Genomic DNA, 23,054 nt, shown 5'->3' with positions numbered 1-23,054 from the left:
TGAGCATGTTTGGTGGGACGGGGATTCGAATCCGCGACCCTCAGAGAACGAGTCGAGCGCCTTAACCACCTGGCCATGCCGGGCCTGTATTCAAGTATAACTTAATTGTAACAGAAATAATATCTCAATAATAAACCGTTTTTTTTGGGTTTTTTTATTCAGCTACGTTCGTAAATACCGATTGTCGTATTCGTAAATCACTTGTCAAAAGCGAAATAATATTATTCCCAGGTTTCTTATGTTGTAAACTCGCGAATTGAGTATTCATATAGAGATACGGTACCTTGCAAAAGTCTTCACCCCCCCCCCCTGTGTTAGTAATAAATTTTAGGTATTTTCTTGTGAAAGACATAACTCAAATGGACAAAAATATTTATTATATTAATCACAAACCAGTTTCTAAAGATTGAAAAGAACAAAAGGTGCATTGTTACCCAATTTAGTGATATAACACAAAAAAACTTGAAAAAACTCGTTGCAAACGTCATCACCCCCCCTAAGTTTTTACCATCGTTGATTTAACTTTATGTCACTACCCTGCAGAAGTAAATACAAGTGGCTCTATACAACTCTATCAGATACCAAAGTATATTATAGAGCCATGTGAAAAAATACTTTAGATCGTATAGAACTATCAGTATGGATTTAAACAGAGTATTTTGAAAGTTAACATTTGGTTTACTGTTATATATTGAGAATGATGAGAAAAGAACTCTCTACAGACCTAAGGGAGAAGATTGTTCAGAAGCACAATTCCGGAGAAGGCTATAAATCAATTTCAAAGATTCTCAATTTGTCATTAAGTACTGTAATTTGTAAAATCGGTTGTGAAGAAATGGAAAGTGAGTCACACTACCTCAACCTTGCCAAGATCAGGTCATCCTAAGAAATTTTGCGCTCGAACAAGCAGAAAATTCGTCAGAAAAGCGACTGTCAAGCTAACAGTGACACTGAAGGAGCTGCAGACTTCAGTAACGGCATCTGGAGTTACTGTACACACCTCGACAATATCACAAAAAAGGCTTGTATGGTAGGGTGGCAAGAAAGAAACCACTACTGACGAAGATGCTTCTTAGATCCGGAATGGACTATGGCCGTAAACATTTCAATAACCCTACAACAATGTGGCAGAACATTCTTTGGTCAGATTAGACCAAAACAAAATAACAAAAGCTATGTATGACGGAAACCCATCACTGTCTATAATCCAGCAAATACAGTCCAAACTGTCAAGCATGGTGGTAAGTCAATAATGCTGTGAAGATGTTTTTCTAAAGCTGGCACTAGAGAACTTGTACACATTCAGGGGATCATGGACAGTGCAAAATATAAATAGATATTGGAGGTACACCTAAAGAAGTCAGCTGAAAAACTAAAACTCGGTCGAAGGTTTACATTTCAACGGAACAATGATCCCAAACACAGATCAAAGGCAACCCAAGAATGATTTCAGAGAAACAAAATTAAAGTCCTTGACTGACCAAGCCAAACCCCAGACCTAAATCCACCAGAAAATCTGTGGAGAAGCTTGAAAATTGCTGTGTATCGAAGACATCCTTCCAACTTACAAGAAATGGACGATATCTGTAAGCAGGAGTGGACGAAAATATCTCCAGCATGCTGTGGAAAGTTTGTGAAGAGTTATCCAAAACGACTTTCAGCTGTAATTTCTGCCAAAGGAGCTTCAACCAAATATTAACTGCATAATCATGTTAGGGGATGAAGACATTTGCAACATGTGTTTTCAAGATATTTTTGTGTTATATCACTAAAGTGAGTAACAATGCACCTTTTGTTCTTTGTAATCTGAGATTAATATAATGAATATTTTTGACCATTTGAGTTATGTCTTTCACAAGAAAATAACTAAAATTGATTACCAGCACAGAGGGTGAAGACTTTTCAAGGCACTGTATTTCAAATATAAAAACTAATTTAAGCTGACATTTCGTAGAGTGAAAGAAATAGCGCTGTAATTTACCGAAACGAAATATATTTTATTTCTTTAAAACTAGAAAGAATGTTTCAGTATTTTTTGTTTGCCATCAGTTATGTTGCGTGAGCTGATAAATTCCCATCTGACAGAAGAATTTTACGAACTTTATTAAATATTAATTTAAAGGATCTTTCCATTTAACATGCGGCTGCACAGAAATTGGAAATTCGACTGTTTTATTGAGAGTAATGAATCATTGAGAGTAATGAATCATCCCAGTATTATATCTACTGTCCAATTATTTTCATTTTACTAGTCTGAAGCATGCGTAACATGAGCATTTACGAACTCAGGCCCAAAACAACGCCATGTGGGTGATTGAAACATATATATCAGTATATTTTATTTACTATGTAACGAAATACTCAAAACAAGATTTTAAAAAGAGAAAGCCATATTATCAACTGTTTTTGTTCTGTCTAGAAGTAATGCTTCTTTTTCAGAACTGACTTTATTTTATTTCGTTTTAACATTTGCAATGTTTTTTTCTATCTTTAGATTAAACGTTTCAGAATAGCAAATCAATTTCTTAAGGAACCGTAATGGTACTAACAATAGTATATGACATACATTTCATCGTGATGGAATTGGTTAACGCTGTTGAACCAGAAGACACAACATTTCGAAAAAGAAAACCTTCAAAAATTCGCGTAACAAAGCGTTTAAGGTAGCAACGGACTCCTTAACCATAAATTAAAACATTCCGAAACGTTTTCACCCGCAAAGTGTAGATTATGGTTACGAAAGAGAACTCGACAATCCAAAACGCCATTGCTGCAGTTCTGGTATCGTAAACAAGATAATAAATGTAAGGATATGAAGCTGGCAAAGATTCGCCCACCAAAAACTTACAAGCTTTCAACCAACCATGAAGTCAACAGTTTTCCTGGGAATGATGGGGAGGGACAAGGAATCATGTCCTCTAGTGTCTATGATATGTTTAAGCATGGTCTCGAAAGCCGACGTCATTGTACAGTGGAGAGTCTACAATAAATTATCAAGGTGGCCCGGCATGGCCAGGTGGTTAGGGAGCTCGACTCGCAATCTGAGAATCGGGTTCGAATCCCCGTTACACCAAACGTGCTCGCCCTTTCAGCCATGAGGGCGTTATTATGTGACAGCCAACCCCACTATTAGTTGGTAAAAGAGTAGCCCAAGAGTTGGCGGTGGGTTGTGATGACTAGCTGCCTTCCCTCTAGTCTTACACTGCTAAATTAGGGACGGCTAGCGCAGATAGCCTTCGTGTAGCTTTCCGCGAAATTCAAAACAAATAACCAAACAAACAAGTTGTCAAGATGTGTGGTCCAAGATTAACCTCGCCGTCCTTTGCAGAAACTTGTTCCAATGGAAATTGTGGAGTCGGGCGAAAATAAATAACCTTAACCATTAAATCGATATTAGATTTTTTCCCCCGCCAAAAAGCTGTTCCTCTTTCATTAACTTTTAATTTTTTTAATTTTTGTTGTTGATATTTTGATTCATTTATTACATAAATATTATGAAATTTTTACGTTGCGTAAAGCTATAGCAACTGATACGAAAAATTAATAGAATAGTTAAAACGTAGTTTTTCTTTCGTCTTATATTTCGATTATTTAAGAAAATGGGGTATAACTTGCGAAATACTTTTCTTCAAGCAACAACTAAGAGTGAAAGGCTAAAGGGAAGACAGCTAATCATCACCAACCACCGCCAACTCTTGGGCTACTCTTTTACCAACGAATAGTGCGATTGACTGACACATTATTACGTCATCACGGCTGAAAGGGCGAGCATGTTTGGTGGGACGGGGATTCGAACCCACGACTCGCACATAGCGAGTCGAGCGCCCTAACCACTTAGTCATATCAAGCCCACAAACTAAGATACCGTTCATTTCAGTCTAATGCTGCAGTTCGTGGCTCAATCCCTTCGACGAACACACCTGATATATCCCAATGAGTAATTGTATGCTAAAACAAAAAAAGACCACAAACAGCGGTAATGTGAAACATTTGAAATAGACAACATTCCGATTTTTAATAAAACAATAATTAAATTTCTATTCATTCAATTTCTTTCTTTCAACTAAGGCTATTAACAAAATGTAAAAAAAATATTAAAAAAATTACGGCGTTTGGTATTGAGCTAGCTGGCCTTCCCTTTAGTCGTTTACTTTTAATTTAGCCCTCTTATAGCTTTGCACGAAACCAAACAAACAAATAAATGGTATTCAATAATAAGTTTAATATTTGTTTCATTTTTCTTTTGAGTAATAAATTTATTTATTAAGAATTCCATGATGCCAAATTTTTATTGAATACTATCACTTCATTTGCTTTAGTTGAGTCTGACGACATTGCTGATCAATATAAAAGAAGGGCGCTTACTTCCAGAAAAACTCCCGATGGGACAGTGATAAGTCTTCGGATTTCCAATGCTAAAATCAGGGGTTTGATTCCCTTTGGTGTACACAGCAGATAACCCGAAGTGGCTTGTTATAAGAAAACACATTCTTCCAGAAAATTATTTGATATTTGCCACATCTTTGCAGAGGTTTTGTTTTTGCCAGTAAGTTTAAAAGAGCAATAAATTAAGCTCTAAACTCAGTTATGCACAAAGAAATTCGATTATCCCGAAAGAAATATCAGTGATATGAAATTTTGTTTTTGAAAAAAACAAAAAACTTTTCACTAAAACAAATTATTTGTTATTTTATTTAAATCCCCACTTCAATAAAGCTTGAAACCAAAATACACACTTAATGCTGCTTTTCTTTGTTTCTTCTGGTATAAAATTTACAGGATCTTATTATATGAAAGTTACAAATTTACAAGAAGCTCATATGCAAGGGAAACGTTCCGCCTTTTAAATAAAATAAACAATCAAAAAGACATAAACTTTTAAAACTGATGTAATACCAATGTGGTACAAATTTCAATAAAACAAAAGACAACCAGTGGCATAATTAAAAAAGATGCCCTTCCCCGCATAAAAAAGTAATTAGACCCCCTAGATTTAGTTCCCTGTAATTGTAGTTACAATTCTAGCTGACTCGGGCCCATTTAGCTCAGGTCTCCCTAAAATGCGGGGGCATATTTACACCATTGGACAAAACTTTTCAGAGATGCTTTCTAACAACAATGTAGCACAAGTACAAATGATAAGAAACGACTTTTTAAACTAATGAGACCTCTGTATGATATCTTATTGGCTTCAAATTGACTTGCAATCTTAACTCAGAAATGTGGATGTCTAATTAATTTGTTTTCTTTGGTTTTGATGTATAAACCATTACTCGCCAATTTTTTAATTATTTGCCTCGTTCTTACAAGCAGTACTGACGAGCCGTGAACTGTGTGAAATTAGTCTACTGCAGCGGGAATATCGAATCAAAAAACAGATATAGGTCTCTATGTCATCTTTTCTTTACTGAAATACACGTTGCTGTGAGGAATATATAAATAAATAATTAATTTGATTTTTTCGTTCATTGTAGAATATTGTTGAGTATTCATATTTGTCATAAGACATTAGTATTAGGTCGATTATATTTTTTAAACAAAACATTTTATATATAGTCCTTTAGGGATTTTCAAGAATTAGAAGAATTTTATGATAAACCACGCTGTATTAATCATATACACTCTTCTAATTCTTGAAAATCCTTGATGGATTAGATAACGAATGTGTTCTTTAAAATGTAATAGTGCTGATACTAATTTCTTAGTATAATTATAATCCTGCTTCGCGTAGTTGTAAAAAGTATTCAAATCATAACTAGTGTTCAGTATTATTCTATATTATTGTTTCACTCATTGTCCAGAACAGAAAGGTATTGTTTAAACGATAAGTTATTTTTAGGATCAGAAGTCTAACAATGGTATTGATCAACACTCAAACCAAATATTCTTATCTTTGTAAAGAATAATATACATGAAGTTTTAATTCGTTCATTAAACCAAATTATCAACAAATCAACTTAATGTTATAATCACATTAGGTAAACCAACGTCATATTTTTATTATGCTAAGTAAACTAACATCATGTCTATTATTGTGTAAAGAAAACCAAAATAATACTGTTCGTAATATTAATAAGGTAAATTATATTTTATTGGTTATATCAAGAAATTAAGCCTAACATTACTAAGTTTGGTTAAAAATACATAAAAGTTTGGAATTGAGAAAAAGAACGCTAAAAGGTTTATTGTTATATCTATTGTATAATATCATTAAAAAGCAGCCTGAAGGCCTTGCTTATATTCTATAGAATAACTAATGCTATAATGTGTACTGAAGTAACTGCTGCCCACACTCATATTCATTCGAAACAGTATATCGGTACAATCTGTTAACCACATTTACCTTTCATGGAAATACCTAGACTAGAGAATAAAATATTCCACTCCAATAAGCTATTTAGGAAATCCCACATTATCTTCAGTGTTATCATGATCACAATACGACTATTCTACTCCAATAAGCTGTTTAGGAAATCCCACATTATCTTCAGTGTTATCATGATCACAATACAAGTATTCCACTCCAATAAGCTGTTTAGGAAATCCCACATTATCTTCAGTGTTATCATGATCACAATATGACTATTCCACTCCAATAAGCTGTTTAGGAAATCCCACATTATCTTCAGTGTTATCATGATCACAATACAAGTATTCCACTCCAATAAGCCATTTAGGAGATCCGCATTATCTTCAGTGTTATCATGATCACAATACAAGTATTCCACTCCAATAAGCTATTTAGGAAATCCCACATTATCTTCAGTGTTATCATGATCACAATACAAGTATTCTACTCCAATAAGCTATTTAGGAAATCCCACATTATCTTCAGTGTTATCATGATCACAATACGAGTATTCCACTCCAATAAGCTATTTAGGAAATCCCACATTATCTTCAGTGTTATCATGATCACAATACGAGTATTCCACTCCAATAAGCTGTTTAGGAAATCCCACATTATCTTCAGTGTTATCATGATCACAATACGACTATTCCACTCCAATAAGCTGTTTAGGAAATCCCACATTATCTTCAGTGTTATCATGATCACAATACAAGTATTCCACTCCAATAAGCTGTTTAGGAAATCCCACATTATCTTCAGTGTTATCATGATCACAATACGACTATTCCACTCCAATAAGCTATTTAGGAAACCCCACATTATCTTCAGTGTTATCATGATCACAATACAAGTATTCCACTTCAATAAGCCATTTAGGAGATCCACATTATCTTCAGTGTTATCATGATCACAATACAAGTATTCCACTCCAATAAGCTATTTAGGAAATCCCACATTATCTTCAGTGTTATCATGATCACAATACAAGTATTCCACTCCAATAAGCTATTTAGGAAATCCCACATTATCTTCAGTGTTATCATGATCACAATACGATCTAGTATTTCTTGTAAAAACATCTGTAGTTAAGAATATATTTATCATTACTAACGTGTTTGAACTTTAAAGTGAATGATTATGTATAGCTATTTAAAACTTTGGGCTAACGAGATAAACCTCAAAATCTGAGAACATTGTCAAAGAAATCCTGAATTACAGCATGAAGAGCCTGGTATTTAAACATTTCATTTGGTAATAACTGATTATTTTCTTTTACATTTCAAGAACTATATTTGCACTTTATTTTGTTTTGGTCTAATGTGATCATAAGATTCAATTTTTACTATCAAAATTGTCTCATAGCATATCCCTTTTCTAAATAATATGATTTTTCTAGTATATTTACGTTAATTTCATGATTTCGTTATTAATATATACTTATTTTTCCTAAGACTTTATAGCACCTAAAATCCACTTTTTATAAATTTACCCGCCTATCTTCAAAATTTTAATTAATAACCTATTAAAAGCGATTTCTATTACTCGGACTATGGTGTTATAAAAACACCTTATCACTTCTTGATCATGTAAATTGCGTGAAGTTGTTACCAATACTGTTGAAAAATTGGAAAATAATTTTCAAATTTAAATTTTTCTGTTCATGATAAGTAATTTTACCATACATTGGGTCATACTAAATAATTAACATCTACATTCCATTACATAAAATTTTCAGCAAACTTGAATTGTGTGCGTTAAAAAATGGGTCAAATGGGCCCGCTTGAAACGTTTCACACGCTACGCTTACTTTTAGATGTTAGTCACTCTTTACCAGTCCTAACAATCTTATTCTACTGAGCAGTTTTAGAAAGAAATCTAGAGATATTGTTTCAACGTGTGTATTCCTTAAATAAATCGGTTAAAATGTGAGAAATTTAATTTAGAAAAAGCATATATATTGCTGAAACAAAACAGCGTATCAAAATGCAACCAACACTACAGCATGTAATCGGTATTCACTTAGTATAGATGCAAATAGTAGCTTTGTTCTAAATACATTACCATCCATTACTGGCGAAGATCTGTGTTTGTTTAGTTGCTTAGTGAATTTCGTGCACATATAGTCTAGGGCTATCTGCACTAGCTCCCTAATTTTGAGGTGAAAGACTAGAGGAAATACAGCTCATCAACATTATCCGCCGCCAACTCTTCGGCTACTTTTTACAAACTAATAATGAGTTTGACCTCACATTATAACGCCCTCTACGATTGAAAAGGCGAGCATGTTTGGAGCTGGGTTTTGATCCCGCGACCCGCAGATTGCGAGTCGAAAACCCAGATCAGCGTGTGTCTTGTTATGACGTTGGTTTTAGGCTTCTGTTTTCATCACTAAGCAAGTCCGAACCAATTTCTTTGTTACTATAGTAAAATGTTAATTACTGTACGATTGTCAGACTAGTAAATTATGAAAATGTTATTATATACGCTAATAATACATAGTGGGTAAGTAAACGTTCTGACTGTTTTCTCTGAAATTTATATTGCCGTAAAAAATACCCTAGTTGGCTTGCAATATGTTATAATTTTTCTAAAAGAAAGTGAAACGAACACTACAAGATAGCAAATAGTATTAGAAAGTGAATTAGTGTTTTATTATACTTCAAAGCAGTAGTATTACAACAAGATTCGTTGTCTTACTAAACTTCAAAGTGGTATTATTACACCTGGAAGTACTGTTTTATTGCACTTCCAAGTACCAATATTACAACAAGAAGTATTTTTTTACTGCACTTCAAAGTACCAATATTACAACAAGAGGTATTTTTACTGCACTTCAAAGTACCAATATTACAACAAGAGGTATTTTTACTGCACTTCAAAGTACCAATATTACAACAAGAAGTATTTTTACTGTACTCCAAAGTACCAATATTACAACTGTTTTACTACACTTTAAAGTCGTATTACGATAAGAAGCATTGTTTTAGTATACCTTAAATAAGGAGTATTTCAACAAGAAACATTGTTTTACTACACTTCAAGGGCACTGCATTTTCTGTTGTTTGTTCTCACTTCTTTGTTTGAAAGCACATAATCGACCTGAAAGAATTACTTTAAAATTATTCGTAAGAGTGTGATTTCTTCTTATACAGTGGTTTTAGTTAATGTTTTTGGCAGACATCGTTTTAGCGAATGTATTATATCTATGTGGATTGAGTTTTCTAAGGACATCTGCCATTTTCCTTGATTTCGAGACGATGTTTTAGGCTCCTTTCTGAGCCCTTCATTAAACTTGTATTTTGTGGAAAAAAAGGGGAAATTCTAAAGCAGCAAGACGGTCCTCGCAGGAAGCTATTCAACTGTAAATAATGTTGGCTGGTTATTAGGAAGATTGTTGACTCCTATTTTTGTTACGTTTCTGTATAACGAAGTTCCAGATATTGTTACTTTCATTCAAGGCCTTCGAATCTTAACTTTTGATTTATAAGGAAGAAAATAAACGTTACTCTAGTTTTAATAAATATATTATTATCGTGGAGTTCCAATCTATTCACGATTTCAATATATTTTTGTTTGTGTTTATTTTCTAAACTACTTTTAAAATCATTAAATTTCTTAAGAGACAATAGGGCTCGCCTATAGTTATGCAAAGTATTCATTCTGGTTCCAAATTATACTGCCAAACCAGCATTTATTAAGAACGTCTGCTTTATATCGGAATAGACCTGATAAAACTGGAAAAACGCAGCATAGTAGCCTATCTTTGTCAATTAAAACGACTCAATCCCAGATACAATGGTAATTACGTAGTTAGACCGTAATTCTTACATATCGAATAAATTACCTATTATATACAGAGACGTTTTATCGTGTAATTCATGAGCCAGAAGACTTTTAAACCTTTACGTGATTTCAAACACTCTAATTATACAGTTATTTAAGGGAATGGCCGTGGAATTTTTCAAGTTAGTTTTGATCACCCACAAAAATTAACATTTAAATGTTATTGATAAATATGCAAATACAATGTCATAGAAACGTTTAAAAGTACACTATTTTTATTATTGTTTTTATATTAGCATTACCAAGACTATTCGATTACGTTTGTTCTGCCTTATTCAATATTGATGCTATGTTGTTTAGGCCTAAAGTAACGGTTTATATTAACCTTTTGTCATATTTTTTGAACTATTATTAAGCTGTAAGTTGGGTCGAGCATGGCCTAAGGTTAAAAATTTGGACTACGAACCCGAGGATCCATGACTTGTGTCCCGTTTCAGCAAAATCGCACTCCTCACTTTGGAGCTGTGGGTGTGTTATAAGAGTGACAGTCAAATCCCTCTAATAAAGTAGAGTAGCTCAAAATTTGGCGGTAGGCACTGTTAACTAACTTTCTTACTTTAGGCTGTATAGATTGCTGTACAGGTGTTCAAGTAAAAAGTAAGTCTAATCATTTTATATCGTAGATATTGAAAATGTTATATTCAGCCAGTCTGTATTAATGTCTTTTGGATTACTGTAAAAAATTTAAAACACAATAAACGTAAACGCTATATCATTTCATTCCAGCATATCCAATTGTTTCTTAGTGTGTTTTTTTCTTCCTAATACAGGCTTAACTCCCATTCTTTTCATATAGACTGTTTCATTTCCGTTGCTTTAATACAAGATGTTTATCCAGAAACGTTTTGTTTTTGGGAATGAGGTATACGCGTGGATAGTCCTTGCAAGTAGTTAGCGTGTCAGCTCGTAAATCAATATTCGCGTTCCGTTTGCCGCAAATATTGCTTCGCCTACTTTAGAGCTGTGAGTGTGTTAAAGAGTGGCCGTGAAATTTCAATATTCGATTAGACGGGCCAAGGTATGTAGTAATATATAGTATAATTTGTTGTATATGTGTTAAGAAAACCTACTTAAGTTTTCTCTCCCCTAGCCCCTTTATTTTTTAGTATAGCAATAGGCCTAAAATTTCTGACAAGCATCGCATTAATTGCAGATGTTTTTTTATTGTTTTTCACCTTCTTCTTAATTTGTCCCTTGCGGATTCAAAACCAGAGGCGTGTAAAAATAGCATTACAGATCTGTTTCTTTTTCTCTCCCAAGTCCCTACCCCAAGAACCCCTTGTTCGAAACCAGAACTCGTCAGTTAGGCGAAAAAGAGATAGATACAAAATGCTATTTATACATGCCTCTAATTTTGAAATCGCAATGGAAAAGCTAAGAAGGATGTGGAAAACAATTATTTGCCATAACGTGATTTTAATCACAAATTTTAAACCTAGTGGTTTCTAAAGTTTCACCACTTTTAGGCTGGAACGTTTTAGATAAAGTTGTTTTAAAGATTCAGAAAAAAGCTTCAAATTATATATATATCTTCCACTTTACTCATAAACCTCTCATGCGGGTGATATATATGTTACCATTATGGTATTGTCGTAATAGTTGAATATTTCACACTCTTTCTAACAAATGTTTATTTGCCTAAGTAGCAAAAAAAAAACCCTACTCAATTGAGGTCAGAAACGTGAGATTTCTCGAAAACAACTTCCTTTCAGGATATTAAACATTCTAAATATTTATGATGAATATATATATATACATGTGTACAAGACGCACTCAAGATGATCCATATTACTTATAAGTTGATGTCTAATAGAGATTTTATGTTTTTTTTGCTGGAAATGAGTTTGGTGCGTGAGATATTCATTGCACATTACATCCTTTGCCTGCAGCTTTGATATTATGGTAACGTTTTGATGACTTTCTTGACTTAAACGCAGTTTTGTTATACCAATAAATTCGCTGAGCTACTCAAGATCTGCGACGTAAGCAGAGTCATAAAACGTCGGAAACAATCAATATTAGTGGCAGACTAAACTACCCGAAAGTTTAGAAAGTTTTACTTATTTGATACAAAATGTTAACCTGTGTCAACATGAGAAGTGGAAACCGAGCAGAATACTCTACCAGAAAAAAACTTATGAGGTCGTAACAAGTAGTGCGAGCCATATAAATACTCAACATGAAAACTAGCCCGTGTCATCATGAGAAGTGGAAACCGAGCAGAATACTCTACCAGAAAAAAACTTATGAGGCCGTAACAAGTAGTGCGAGCCATATAAATACTCAACATGAAAACTAGCCTGTGTCATCATGAGAAGTGGAAGAATGTTCTATACGAAATCAAACCAGCGATGTCACTTGGCAGTTACTTAAATTCGAAAGAATTGAACAAGAGAATTGCATACTTATATTGTTAACGATACTATACAGTGTATTAAAAAATGTTTGTTGCTAGCCTGCTGACAGATTCAGCAGTAAGTTTCTGAATTAAAACAAACATTGAAACTTGTACCAATGATTTGCATATATCTTAGATCTAATTACCTTTAAAGATTCTACGAGATTACTCTATGATAGTAGCATACTACGAACAAACAGATGTAGTTGTTTATTGTGGTAAAAAATTTAAAAAAAGAGCAAGAAAGAGAGAGATCTTCGTCACTAATGTATTCCAACGAAGTATTTTGCATAGACGTTTAATATATTTCAGCTTTTTCTCTGTGTTAGCACCACCATCTATCACTTGCATATAAGATTATCATGTCTAAGCCTTTTTTTTTTTAGCTCTGCAGATCCACCATCTGAACTTAAACCTCCCAATCAGTGAGCCTTTCTTCGGATGTCAGTGACAGTAAAATGTTTTACAACAATAAAACCCCAAAGACTATCAGATAGTTTCGTGAGCCGGCGAGGCTTGGTGGTTAGAAGGTCCCAAGCCCGAACCGCAGTATGCTACTGAACACGCTCCGCAAGTTTAATTGTACGTGGAGACGCTATAACCGTCACAGTAAATTTCACTGTTGGATAAAGAGTAGGACAGTGTCGAATGTTCGTTTCAGAATCCATGATGGTCAGTAATTTTAAATTGTGGATGACATAACCTTAAGCTCATGTGTTGGATAATTTGCGGTTCGGATTGTAAATACCAAATACTATAAAGTCACATTACTGAAAAGTATTAAAATAATAAATAGGTTAGTGACGAAAACAAATATTTTAAATCCATTATTTAAGAAGTCAACTGGATTTATGCTCTGTAATATTACTCTTTCACTCTTAAGTGAAATTCCTTTAGCCCTAGTAGATTTATGAGGGATTCTGGTTTCACCGTCATTTTTGCTACCAAATGGATCTCTAAAGGATTTTTTAAATCATCACATTCACTGCATACGCGTCCCCCAGTGGCACGGCGGTATGTCTGCGGACTTCCAACGCTAAAAACCGGGTTTCGATACCCGTGGTGGGCAGAGCACAGATAGCCCATTGTGTAGCTTTGTGCTCAACTAAAACAAACGCTGCATACGAACTGTTTCGTTACTGGGTGGATTTTGTTTCAGATTCGAATTGGTAGTACTTTTCATCAGAATATCAAAAGAATTACTTTACGATATTTGTGCCAGTTCTTTAAAAATGGTGATTTGCAAAATAAACTCCGGAACGAAAAAAAAAGTAATTACTACACCTTTGAAAATACCCATTTTCGTTATGGTATCAATATCTGAAATTTGTTAACGTGTGAAATTCTGAGACTTGGAAGGAATAACTGGATATGGTAGCGACGGTTCTTTGAAGTTTCAGAATTTTCCGCCGGCTATCAAGAAAAAAGTGATTATTTCAAGTATGACAATACTTTAAGAAAGCGATGTAACCCCACGAGAAACTTCATGCTATGTCAGATCGGTCGAAACCGAAGAACGTCTGAAAATCTTCTCGATTCTGATGTTCGTAATTTATTATATCACATTCTGTTAGTGCTACTTAAAGAGTGAGCTAGTGTAAGAGTACTTATAGGAAGAAAATTCGCCAAATGTAGGTGAAGCTGCTTTCAATCCATATTGTTTGTCTGTCGTGCTTTACTGTATATTGCATAGTAACAGTCAGGAATATGTTACTGAAGTTCTAAGAACTTATGAATGAAAGTAAAAAAGAATCTGTTAACCCAAAAAAGCCAAAATTGTTTTTAGAAAATTGAACTAAGTGGTTTTGGGTGAATTCAATCAGAAAAAATCAAAACAAAACAAAATTGGTATAATTTTATACTTTCTTTTATTTATACGTCATTTTGGGAGATGGCAGTACAGTTGCCACTGCCTTGTAAAAACGTTTACAATCTGGTGGCAATTGTATAGCCTAAGACTTTGAAAGGGTTAAAATATATCAACCACATTACATCTGCCATATAAAAACTTATCTCCTGATTCCACTGTTCATCAGGTCAGCTGGAATACGTCAGACATGCTAATGATGTAGGCGCTACTCATTTCATCAGATTTTATGAACAACGACCGTTATGGTGTAAATTAGATTATGTAAGTGGAATGTACTTTTCCTCAACTTTATTTATGTCATTTATTAATCAGGTTTTTAAAGAAAGATTAATAAAATAATATTATTTGTTTACTTTATTTCTTACCCTTTTGGTTTATTTTCTATTATTTTATTTGGATTAACTTTACTATCATTCAGAAGAACTGGCAACCCAGCAGGCTTAGTTTTCATGTACTCTGAGCGGATCGACCAATTACAAAGTCAACGGAAAAACTATGTTAATATTTTAAAAACATTATTAGTGAAAATACAGAAGAATATATTATTGATATGGCAACCTCACTACATATGGCATATACATTGCCGAAGAGGCCTTTCGCCTGATACCTTAGGTCAACAGGGCGGCTGGGTTACGACAGACACAGCAGATGTCTAAGCGCATAATAACCATCAGAAATACCTTACTATATGGTATAATGATTATGAGAAATGCTTCACTGTTTGGCACAGTAGCTATAAGGAATACTTTACTGTATGGCATAGTAACCATAAGGAATGTTTTACTGTATAGTATAGTGTCCACAAAGGAATGTTTTACTGCATGGCATAGTGACCACCAAAAAATCTTTACTGTATGGCATAATAATTATCAGGAATACTTTATTGTATGGAATGGTAGCCATAAAGAATGATTCACTGTATAGCATAGTAACTACTAGGAACACTTTATTATATGACACAGCAAGGTTAGTTTGTCATGTTTTACTTTATGGTTTAATAACCACCTGGACGGCTTTACTCTATAGCAGTGATTCCCAACCTGTGGTCCCCAGACTCTGAGGGTCCGCGAAGATAATACCATCTCATTAAACAAGTACGTTTTTTTTTTAATTCTGCTGTTCTTTTAATTGCACACTCAGTTATATGTGTCTTTTATTTGAGAGTAAAAAATGGAAAAAACAAGTTAATTATTAGGAAAAAAACAGTTTGTTGGGTAGATGGAATCTTTCAAAAAACATGAGGTCCGTGTGGGTCCTTGGTGGTGAAAAGGTTGGGAACCGCTGCTCTATAGCATAGTTACCACTATGAAGGCTACACTATATGTCATAGTAACCACTATGAATATTTCACTGTATGTCATAGTAACCACCAGAAATGCTTTACTGTATGTCATAGTATCCACAAGAAAGGCTTCATTATATGTCATAGTAACCACTAGGATGGCTTAACTGTATGTCATAGTAAAAGATTATGTCTTTGGCACCAAGATACGTGTAGAATAAGGATTAAAACCCATTTACTCTTATGTTCCATACAGTGACAGAACATCGCTTCTGTTTCATTTTCAACACATGAGATGCATTTTATTTGATTTTGTACGTTGCTGTCATACAGGAACAGGAAAATAAATCATTCACTCACATTGACTTGAAAAATGTATGACGATTTTTAGATTTAGTCTCCGTAGATTTCAACGTATTTCATATTATCCGTCTTCTAGTTTTTATCGAAATGTAGAAGAAAATAATTTTCATGCGCTCTGTTCACCTCTAGGAATCCAACCCCGAATTTTGTAAGTCCATAAACTTACCAACGACCTATTGAAAAGCTTTTCAAATGTTAAATGAGAAAAATATCTATCATTGTGAGTGTCAACCATCAATAAATACATAATAAATTATATTATGAACATCTCGGTATGATAAAAATGAATGTTTTGGTTGAAAGATTCGTTTGATGCCTCATGTCTTAAGTTGAAGCAACATACAGTTAACTCCATACTGTCCTGCAGATTATAGATCATACATACCTTATATCATCACAAAGTTAGTGCAAAACATTCCAATAAAGTGCTGGTAACTAAATAAATAGTCATTATTTTCAGGTATTTCAAGTTACGTATTTCCATATATATATATACGGATATCGAAATACTCTCACCCTCCAGTGGCAGAGCGGTATGTCTGCGGATTTACAACGCTAGAAATCAGGTTTCGATACCCGTGGTGGCTAGAGCACAGATAGCCCATTGTGTAGCTTTATGCTTAATTACAAACAAATAAACTTTAAATATTTTAAAGACATTTCAAGACGATTTGTAGCAACGGAAATTACCACTTTAGATTTCATTTCTGACTGAATGCTCGCAAAATATTATATTTAAAGTTTTAAGCTAAAAATCTAACCAGATTACAACACCATCCAGGTTGGTGGTTTGGCTTACATTTTCGAATAAACAATCCTGGTTTATTCAGAACGAACGTTTTTTATCTGTATTTATTTACCTGTATTTATGGAACGGCCTGGCATAACCTGGTGGTTATAGGCACTCGATTCGCAGTCTGCGGGTCGCGAGTTCTAATCTTATCACCGAACATGCACGTCTTTTCAGCCATGAGGGTCATTATAATGTGACAGTTAATCTCACTTTGCGTTGGTAAAAGATTAGCTCAAGAGTTAGAGGTGGATGGTGCTGACTTTCCTCTAGACTGTCACTTCAAAATTAAAAACGGTTAGCGCAGATATCCTCGAGTAGCTTCGCGCGAAATAAAAACAACAGCACAAAAAGGAAAGTAATCATGGAAAACAACACACGCATTCCGGCTGACTCTTGCGAATTGTTAAGAAATTCGGTGCCAACATGTATGGGGAGTAAATGACTCATTATTTTTGTTTTTGTTTTTAATAACACCAACCATTACAATAATAATAAAAGTTGAGAAACATACAGGATATTAATAGCATGTTCACGTGAATCAATACATATACACTGTTTGTAAGTTCTCTTTACGACTGTGTTAAGCATTTAAGGGTGTTTTTTTTTATTTTCCGATTTCTTTGATATTCAAATACACGGGGACCCGACATGGCCAGGTGGTTAGGGCGCTAGACTCGCAATCTGAGGGTCGCGGGATCGAATCCCCGTCACACTAAACATGCTCGCCCTTTCAGCCGTGGGGGCGTTATAATGTGACGGTCAATCCCACTATTTGTTGGTAAAATAGTAGCCCAAAAGTTGGCGGTGGGTGGTGATGACTAGCTGCCTTCTTTCTAGTCTTTCACTGCTAAATTAGGAACAGCTAGCGCAGATAGCCCTCGTGTAACTTTGCGCGAAATTCAAAAACAAACTGATCCACGCATCTCCAACCTAAATGAATAAAGCCTAACAGAAATATCTCATATCCTATGTTCTAGACACAATCTATGTTTTCGAAGAATGAGTGGTTATTGTTACGCCACGATAAGGATTACACTATTTTTGTACAGCTATAAGAACACGATATCCTAGATTCACTGATAATACAAGATACAAGTATATTTGTTCCTTTTTACTTCTTACTGCCACCCTAATTCCTAATGATAATAAATATACGTCTCATTAACAGACAGAAAGGCTTTTATCTTAAATCCAAACACCGAGATGTTATCGTTTTCATAATGTTTAGGCTTTTCATAATGAGTATATATTGAAAGTTTTTAGTTAACAAGATAATGCTGCACAATACTTCTTTCGTGTTTCCAATTCCATTTTCCCATGTTTAAATTGCTACGAAAATAACGCTTTAGAATCGTATCCTATCACAGCAATGTTTTTAACAATCATTACTGTTTCATGTATTTTTTTCAAAACAGGTTACATTATTAGAGATGTTTGTCTTAAGGACCTGTCAAGAACTTTTTAATGACAGTCCAGATGGAACATTTAGCTCATTTAGGCACGTGATAGCTGTTAACGTGTTTTAGAGGTACAGGCTGTGGCCGTGTAATGGACCCATTTCTTTTGTTTTAAACTTTAATTCGAGCTTGTTATATATATCACTTGTTACTTCAGAAGAAATACTCTTAATTTGTAAGTAATTAATGTTTCAACTATCACTGTATATTGGGCAGGGATGATAGAAAAATGTTTGGTCATAAAGTCATGTAAATCTTACACCTTTTCGACGAGACATTAATGCCCGAAAGGAAAAATGTATTGACATTTGTGAAAAAGGACTTTTTTAGCCTATTAATATATATATATACATATATTAATTTAACAAATTAAATCTTACTTTCTGTAGGTATTATAATTCAGGTCTACTTATGTAATAATTTTTCATTCTTTGTTTCAACTTTCAAAATTGTTTAAAATTACAACAACTTTAACATTTTTATGATTCTATATATATTTACATTGTATCATTTTTTTCCATGTTCTTCATTCTACTTTTAAATGTTAATATTTCCAGGCTGAAGAATAGTTACACTTACGAAATCGATTTTCCAAAGGGTATGTAATCTTAAACAATTTTAAAAGTTCAAAGGATGAATAAGATACCCTGTTGCATGGTCAAAAATGAGAGGATAACCCTGTAACTATATGTATATAATATATACGTACATATATCAAGAAACACGAAACTAAGTACGTTTATAAGAGATTACTGTTCTTGTTTGGTATGAATTTCGCGCAAAGCTACCGAGGGCTATCTGCCCTAGCCATCCCTAAATTAGCAGTGAAAGACTAGAAGGAAGGCAGCTAATTATCACTACCCACCGTCAACTCTTGGGCTACTCTTTTACTAACGAATAGTGGGATTGACCGTCATATTATAATGCTCCAAAACTGAAAGGTCGTGCATGTTTGGTGGAACGAGGATCCGAACCCGCGACCCTCAGATTGCGAGTCAAGCGCCCTAACCACCTGACAATTCAAATATTGATTTAATACGAACACCTTTTTTTTGTGAGAAATTTAGATGCGTGTCCTTCTGGTTTTTATGAGTTATAAGAGAGTTGCTTGATCACTAAATCTACTGTGTACGGTCGCTTATATTTCGATTTAAAAAAATCCAGTCTTCCAATAAAGTTAGAGACATAAGAATGTCCAACTTGTGCATTAACCGGGTCCTCTGATCAATTTTACTTGCCTGTAGCAAAACGAATTTCGATGCTAGAGTGTAATCCTTGGGTAGAGAAGTAATCTAAAAAGTTATTTTCTTTTACTTATAAACTTTCGATTTTAGCGTTCTTAATCCTTAAAGCTTACCGGAGGGGGGGTGGGGTAAATAGTCGAATGTTCATATATATATATATCAAATCACTTAAAGTTATCAGATGATAATTTTTCTCTATTAACGCTTATGTATCAGTAGGTGTATCATGTTCCAATGGTTATCCAAGCTCTTATCTTAAGTTTTAAATGAATTAAACTGTTATAGTTGAACTTTTTTAAAATTACGAGTGGATTTTGTATAAAGAGATTTATTTTTCCTCACTGATATGTCATTTGTTTCCTTTCTTCCAGGTTTTCTGATAAATCAATGACAACTCCTATCAACAAGGATGAGAAAAGTTTCGAGATAACTACAACAAAAGGTGTTTTTTCTTCGCGAAGAAAGCTGTGATTAGATCTATTCAAAAAGGACAGATATTTCATTTTGTTCTCAATGGTCAAGCTTGATAACTTTAACTTCACGATTAATGTAAGCAACTGGGTGGAAAATGAGGACATTAACACTGAGGAAATTGGTTTTGAATCCTTGTTTCATTTTATAGTGATCGGTGTTTTGAGTACAACTGTTAGTCTCTTTGGTATCGTAGGAAACGTTATTTCATTGATTATCTTATCTCACAAACAAATGAGAACGTCGATTAATTGTTGTCTTCAGGGATTGGCAACCTTCGACACGGCTGTCTTAGTAACAGCTATGTTGATGTTATGTTTGCCAACAATTGGCTCTAAAGTTTCTATGTTGTCCAGCTACACAAATATAATATTTCCTGTCATTGTTCCAGTTGTCTACCCTTTAGGCCTCATGGCACAGACTGGGTCAGTTTGGGTCACGGTAATCGTGACCGTGGAGCGCTATATCGCTGTTTGTCACCCACTGAAAGCACGTGCCTTCTGTACTAAACGGCGAGCTTTTCTCTACATCACAGGTGTCACCATTTTTGCTTTTTGTTACAATATTCCCAGATTTTACGAACTTGAGTGTATCAGTATCATTGATCCAGTCACAAATTCAACAGTATATAATGTTGCTCCTTCCAAATTTCGCCAGAATGCACTTTACTTTGAAGTTTATCACGTCTGGTTCTACCTGTTCATTATGTACTTCCTTCCCTTTCTGACCTTGGCGTTGTTAAATAGCACCATCTGGCAAACCGTTCAAAGATCCAATAAGAATCGACGACGTCTCACACGACAGCAAGAAAATGAAATCAATTTAGCCATGATGTTGTTCTGTATAGTGGGCATATTCTTTGTCTGTAACATTCTAGCACTTATTGTGAATATAATGGAATATTTCGGTGAAGTGATTAATTCAATGGTTGCTGTTTCAAACTTGTTAGTAACTGTCAACTCCTCTATCAACTTCATTATCTACTGCATATACGGCCAAAAATTCAAAACGATGTTTCTGCGCATATTCTCCAAATGTCACATCATGGAGCACTTTAACGAAGAAGAAAGTACGAATGTTGCGCTACAAATGCGCATTAATGGTATTCAGGAATCAACAAAGTATGTACCATCTCGATTACACGTTCGATCATCAAGTGTTTCTGTAACTAATGTGTAAGACACGGCTTGCAGAAATATGACTTTTGACTTGTACCTGTTTCTCCTCTTGACGAACACCAAGATACAAGGTTTTTCTGTCCGTTTTCAGAACTAGTAGCACAGTTACATCTGAATGACGGTGTGCAAACTTCAATTCATTTTGTGGTTAAATAAAAACCGTAACTGTAAAAGTTTATGTTCACTAAACGTGACTTGGGGAAAGGTCAGTCGTTTAAAAAGAAAAAACAACAACATACCATTCCCATCAAACAACAGTAATACCGATGTCTTACAAGCCTGAGTCCAGAAAGTCCAACTTCACTACAAAACCACCATTTTAAGAATCCCCAAAACGACTTTGTAAATAAATAGTTTATTAACTCATAGTCATTGGAGGTACCATTACGTTATATACAGTTAGAACAGGTTGAGTAAATTATTCACATACAGAGAGTACCTATGGATTTTACTAAATACCCTAGACATCAACGTCTGGTCAATAACAAGATAGCAGATGAGTTTCGAATATCTATATTACCGTATAAGTTCAGGAGTAATGAAATACAAATACATAAATCGAACTGCCAAATGACAGTTAAGACTAGTTGTTGTTTTTGTCAATTAGGAATTTGGATGTATTTTTTTCAGCATTTATTACGTTTTCATATATGTACTTAAATACATTAATTATATATGGTCTGAATTTATTAAAAATTATACAAAATTAAAAAGTAAATACCAATTTTGTACACGGAAACTTAATTAGGTATTCAAACAACTTTGCCCTTTTATTTTCAAAATATGAAACAGGATTCTTTCCTGGATAATTGTTAAATTGCATAACAGAGGGATTACAAGTTAACAATAACGAGGACTAGGCATTTATACCAAAGGTAATGAACACTCGGTAACAACTACTCAAAAATAAACAAGTTCCAGGGGCCTCGGAACCGGAGGTGATGTTATGGTTATCTATAAAGCGGACTTTCATGTATTATCGTTTTTTTTTTCTATTTTGCTTCAGTTTATGAAAAATTATGTAAAATTTCATTATTGTAAAATGTCATCTTTCTATTGTCATGTAAAAAATTAAAGATCATGTTTTTCTTATACACTACTATTAAACTAAGACTCCAACATATGTTTTTAAGTACTTTTTTACCTTTTTTTTTCTTCTTACATTAGAGAAGATATCTTTTGGTAATACTGCTTACTAAAGAGAGGGCAACCAGTCAGCAGCGCTCCTAGCCTATGAAACTACTCTTATGCAAACGGCAGGATCAACTCTTTCAGTTATAACGCCTCCTACAACGAATCGAGTGGAGCTTCTTTAATAGCATATCGGTTCTAATCCTTATCCCTACAAGTTAACCCACTAGTCCACGATGTCCATAAGAAACAAGGTAGATTACGCCGTTTAAATGTACTTTGAAAATGAAGTTCAAGTAGGGCCTGGTATGGCCTGTGGTGGGGGAGTTGAAAAATGACAGCCAATCTTACTGTTCGCTGTTAAAAGAGTAGCGTAGGAATTGGCGGTGGGTGGTGTTAACTAGCTACCTTCCCTGTAGTCTATCACGGTTAAATAAACTCAAGTAAACTTTATAAAGATTTTGTAGTTTAAAAAGTGAAATTTGCCTAAAATAGTTAGCAGGGAGAAAAAAGTATGAAGTCAAAATTTCACGTACTTATTAATCTCAATAAAAAAATAACATTGTTTATCTCGTCAACTTAATTGTTACGATTTCAAGATTGGCCCAAACATAAACTAACCTAGATTGTTGTAAGTGAAAGTTCACACTAAGGTATGAAATAAAGTTGAAT

The 23,054-nt window shown here is 34.2% G+C and overlaps 1 protein-coding gene across 2 annotated transcripts in view; it reads left to right on the top strand.

Annotated features, from left to right (window-relative positions):
- LOC106458600 (FMRFamide receptor-like) overlaps positions 1-21,867 on the top strand; it is a 108,036-nt gene extending 86,169 nt beyond the window's left edge. For both annotated transcript variants that reach the window (XM_013918123.2, XM_022384870.1), the window contains exon 2: positions 19,974-21,867. In XM_013918123.2, coding sequence (XP_013773577.1) covers positions 20,116-21,252 — 1,137 coding nt within the window. In that variant the 5' untranslated portion in view covers positions 19,974-20,115 and the 3' untranslated portion in view covers positions 21,253-21,867. The remainder of the gene's footprint in view (positions 1-19,973) is intronic.
- Positions 21,868-23,054: the final 1,187 nt, after the last annotated feature.

The sequence above is a fragment of the Limulus polyphemus genome, unplaced genomic scaffold (genome assembly GCF_000517525.1).
Source record: "Limulus polyphemus unplaced genomic scaffold, Limulus_polyphemus-2.1.2 Scaffold491, whole genome shotgun sequence".
NCBI lineage: Eukaryota > Metazoa > Arthropoda > Merostomata > Xiphosura > Limulidae > Limulus > Limulus polyphemus.
This window is presented reverse-complemented; position numbering and strand designations above follow the sequence as displayed.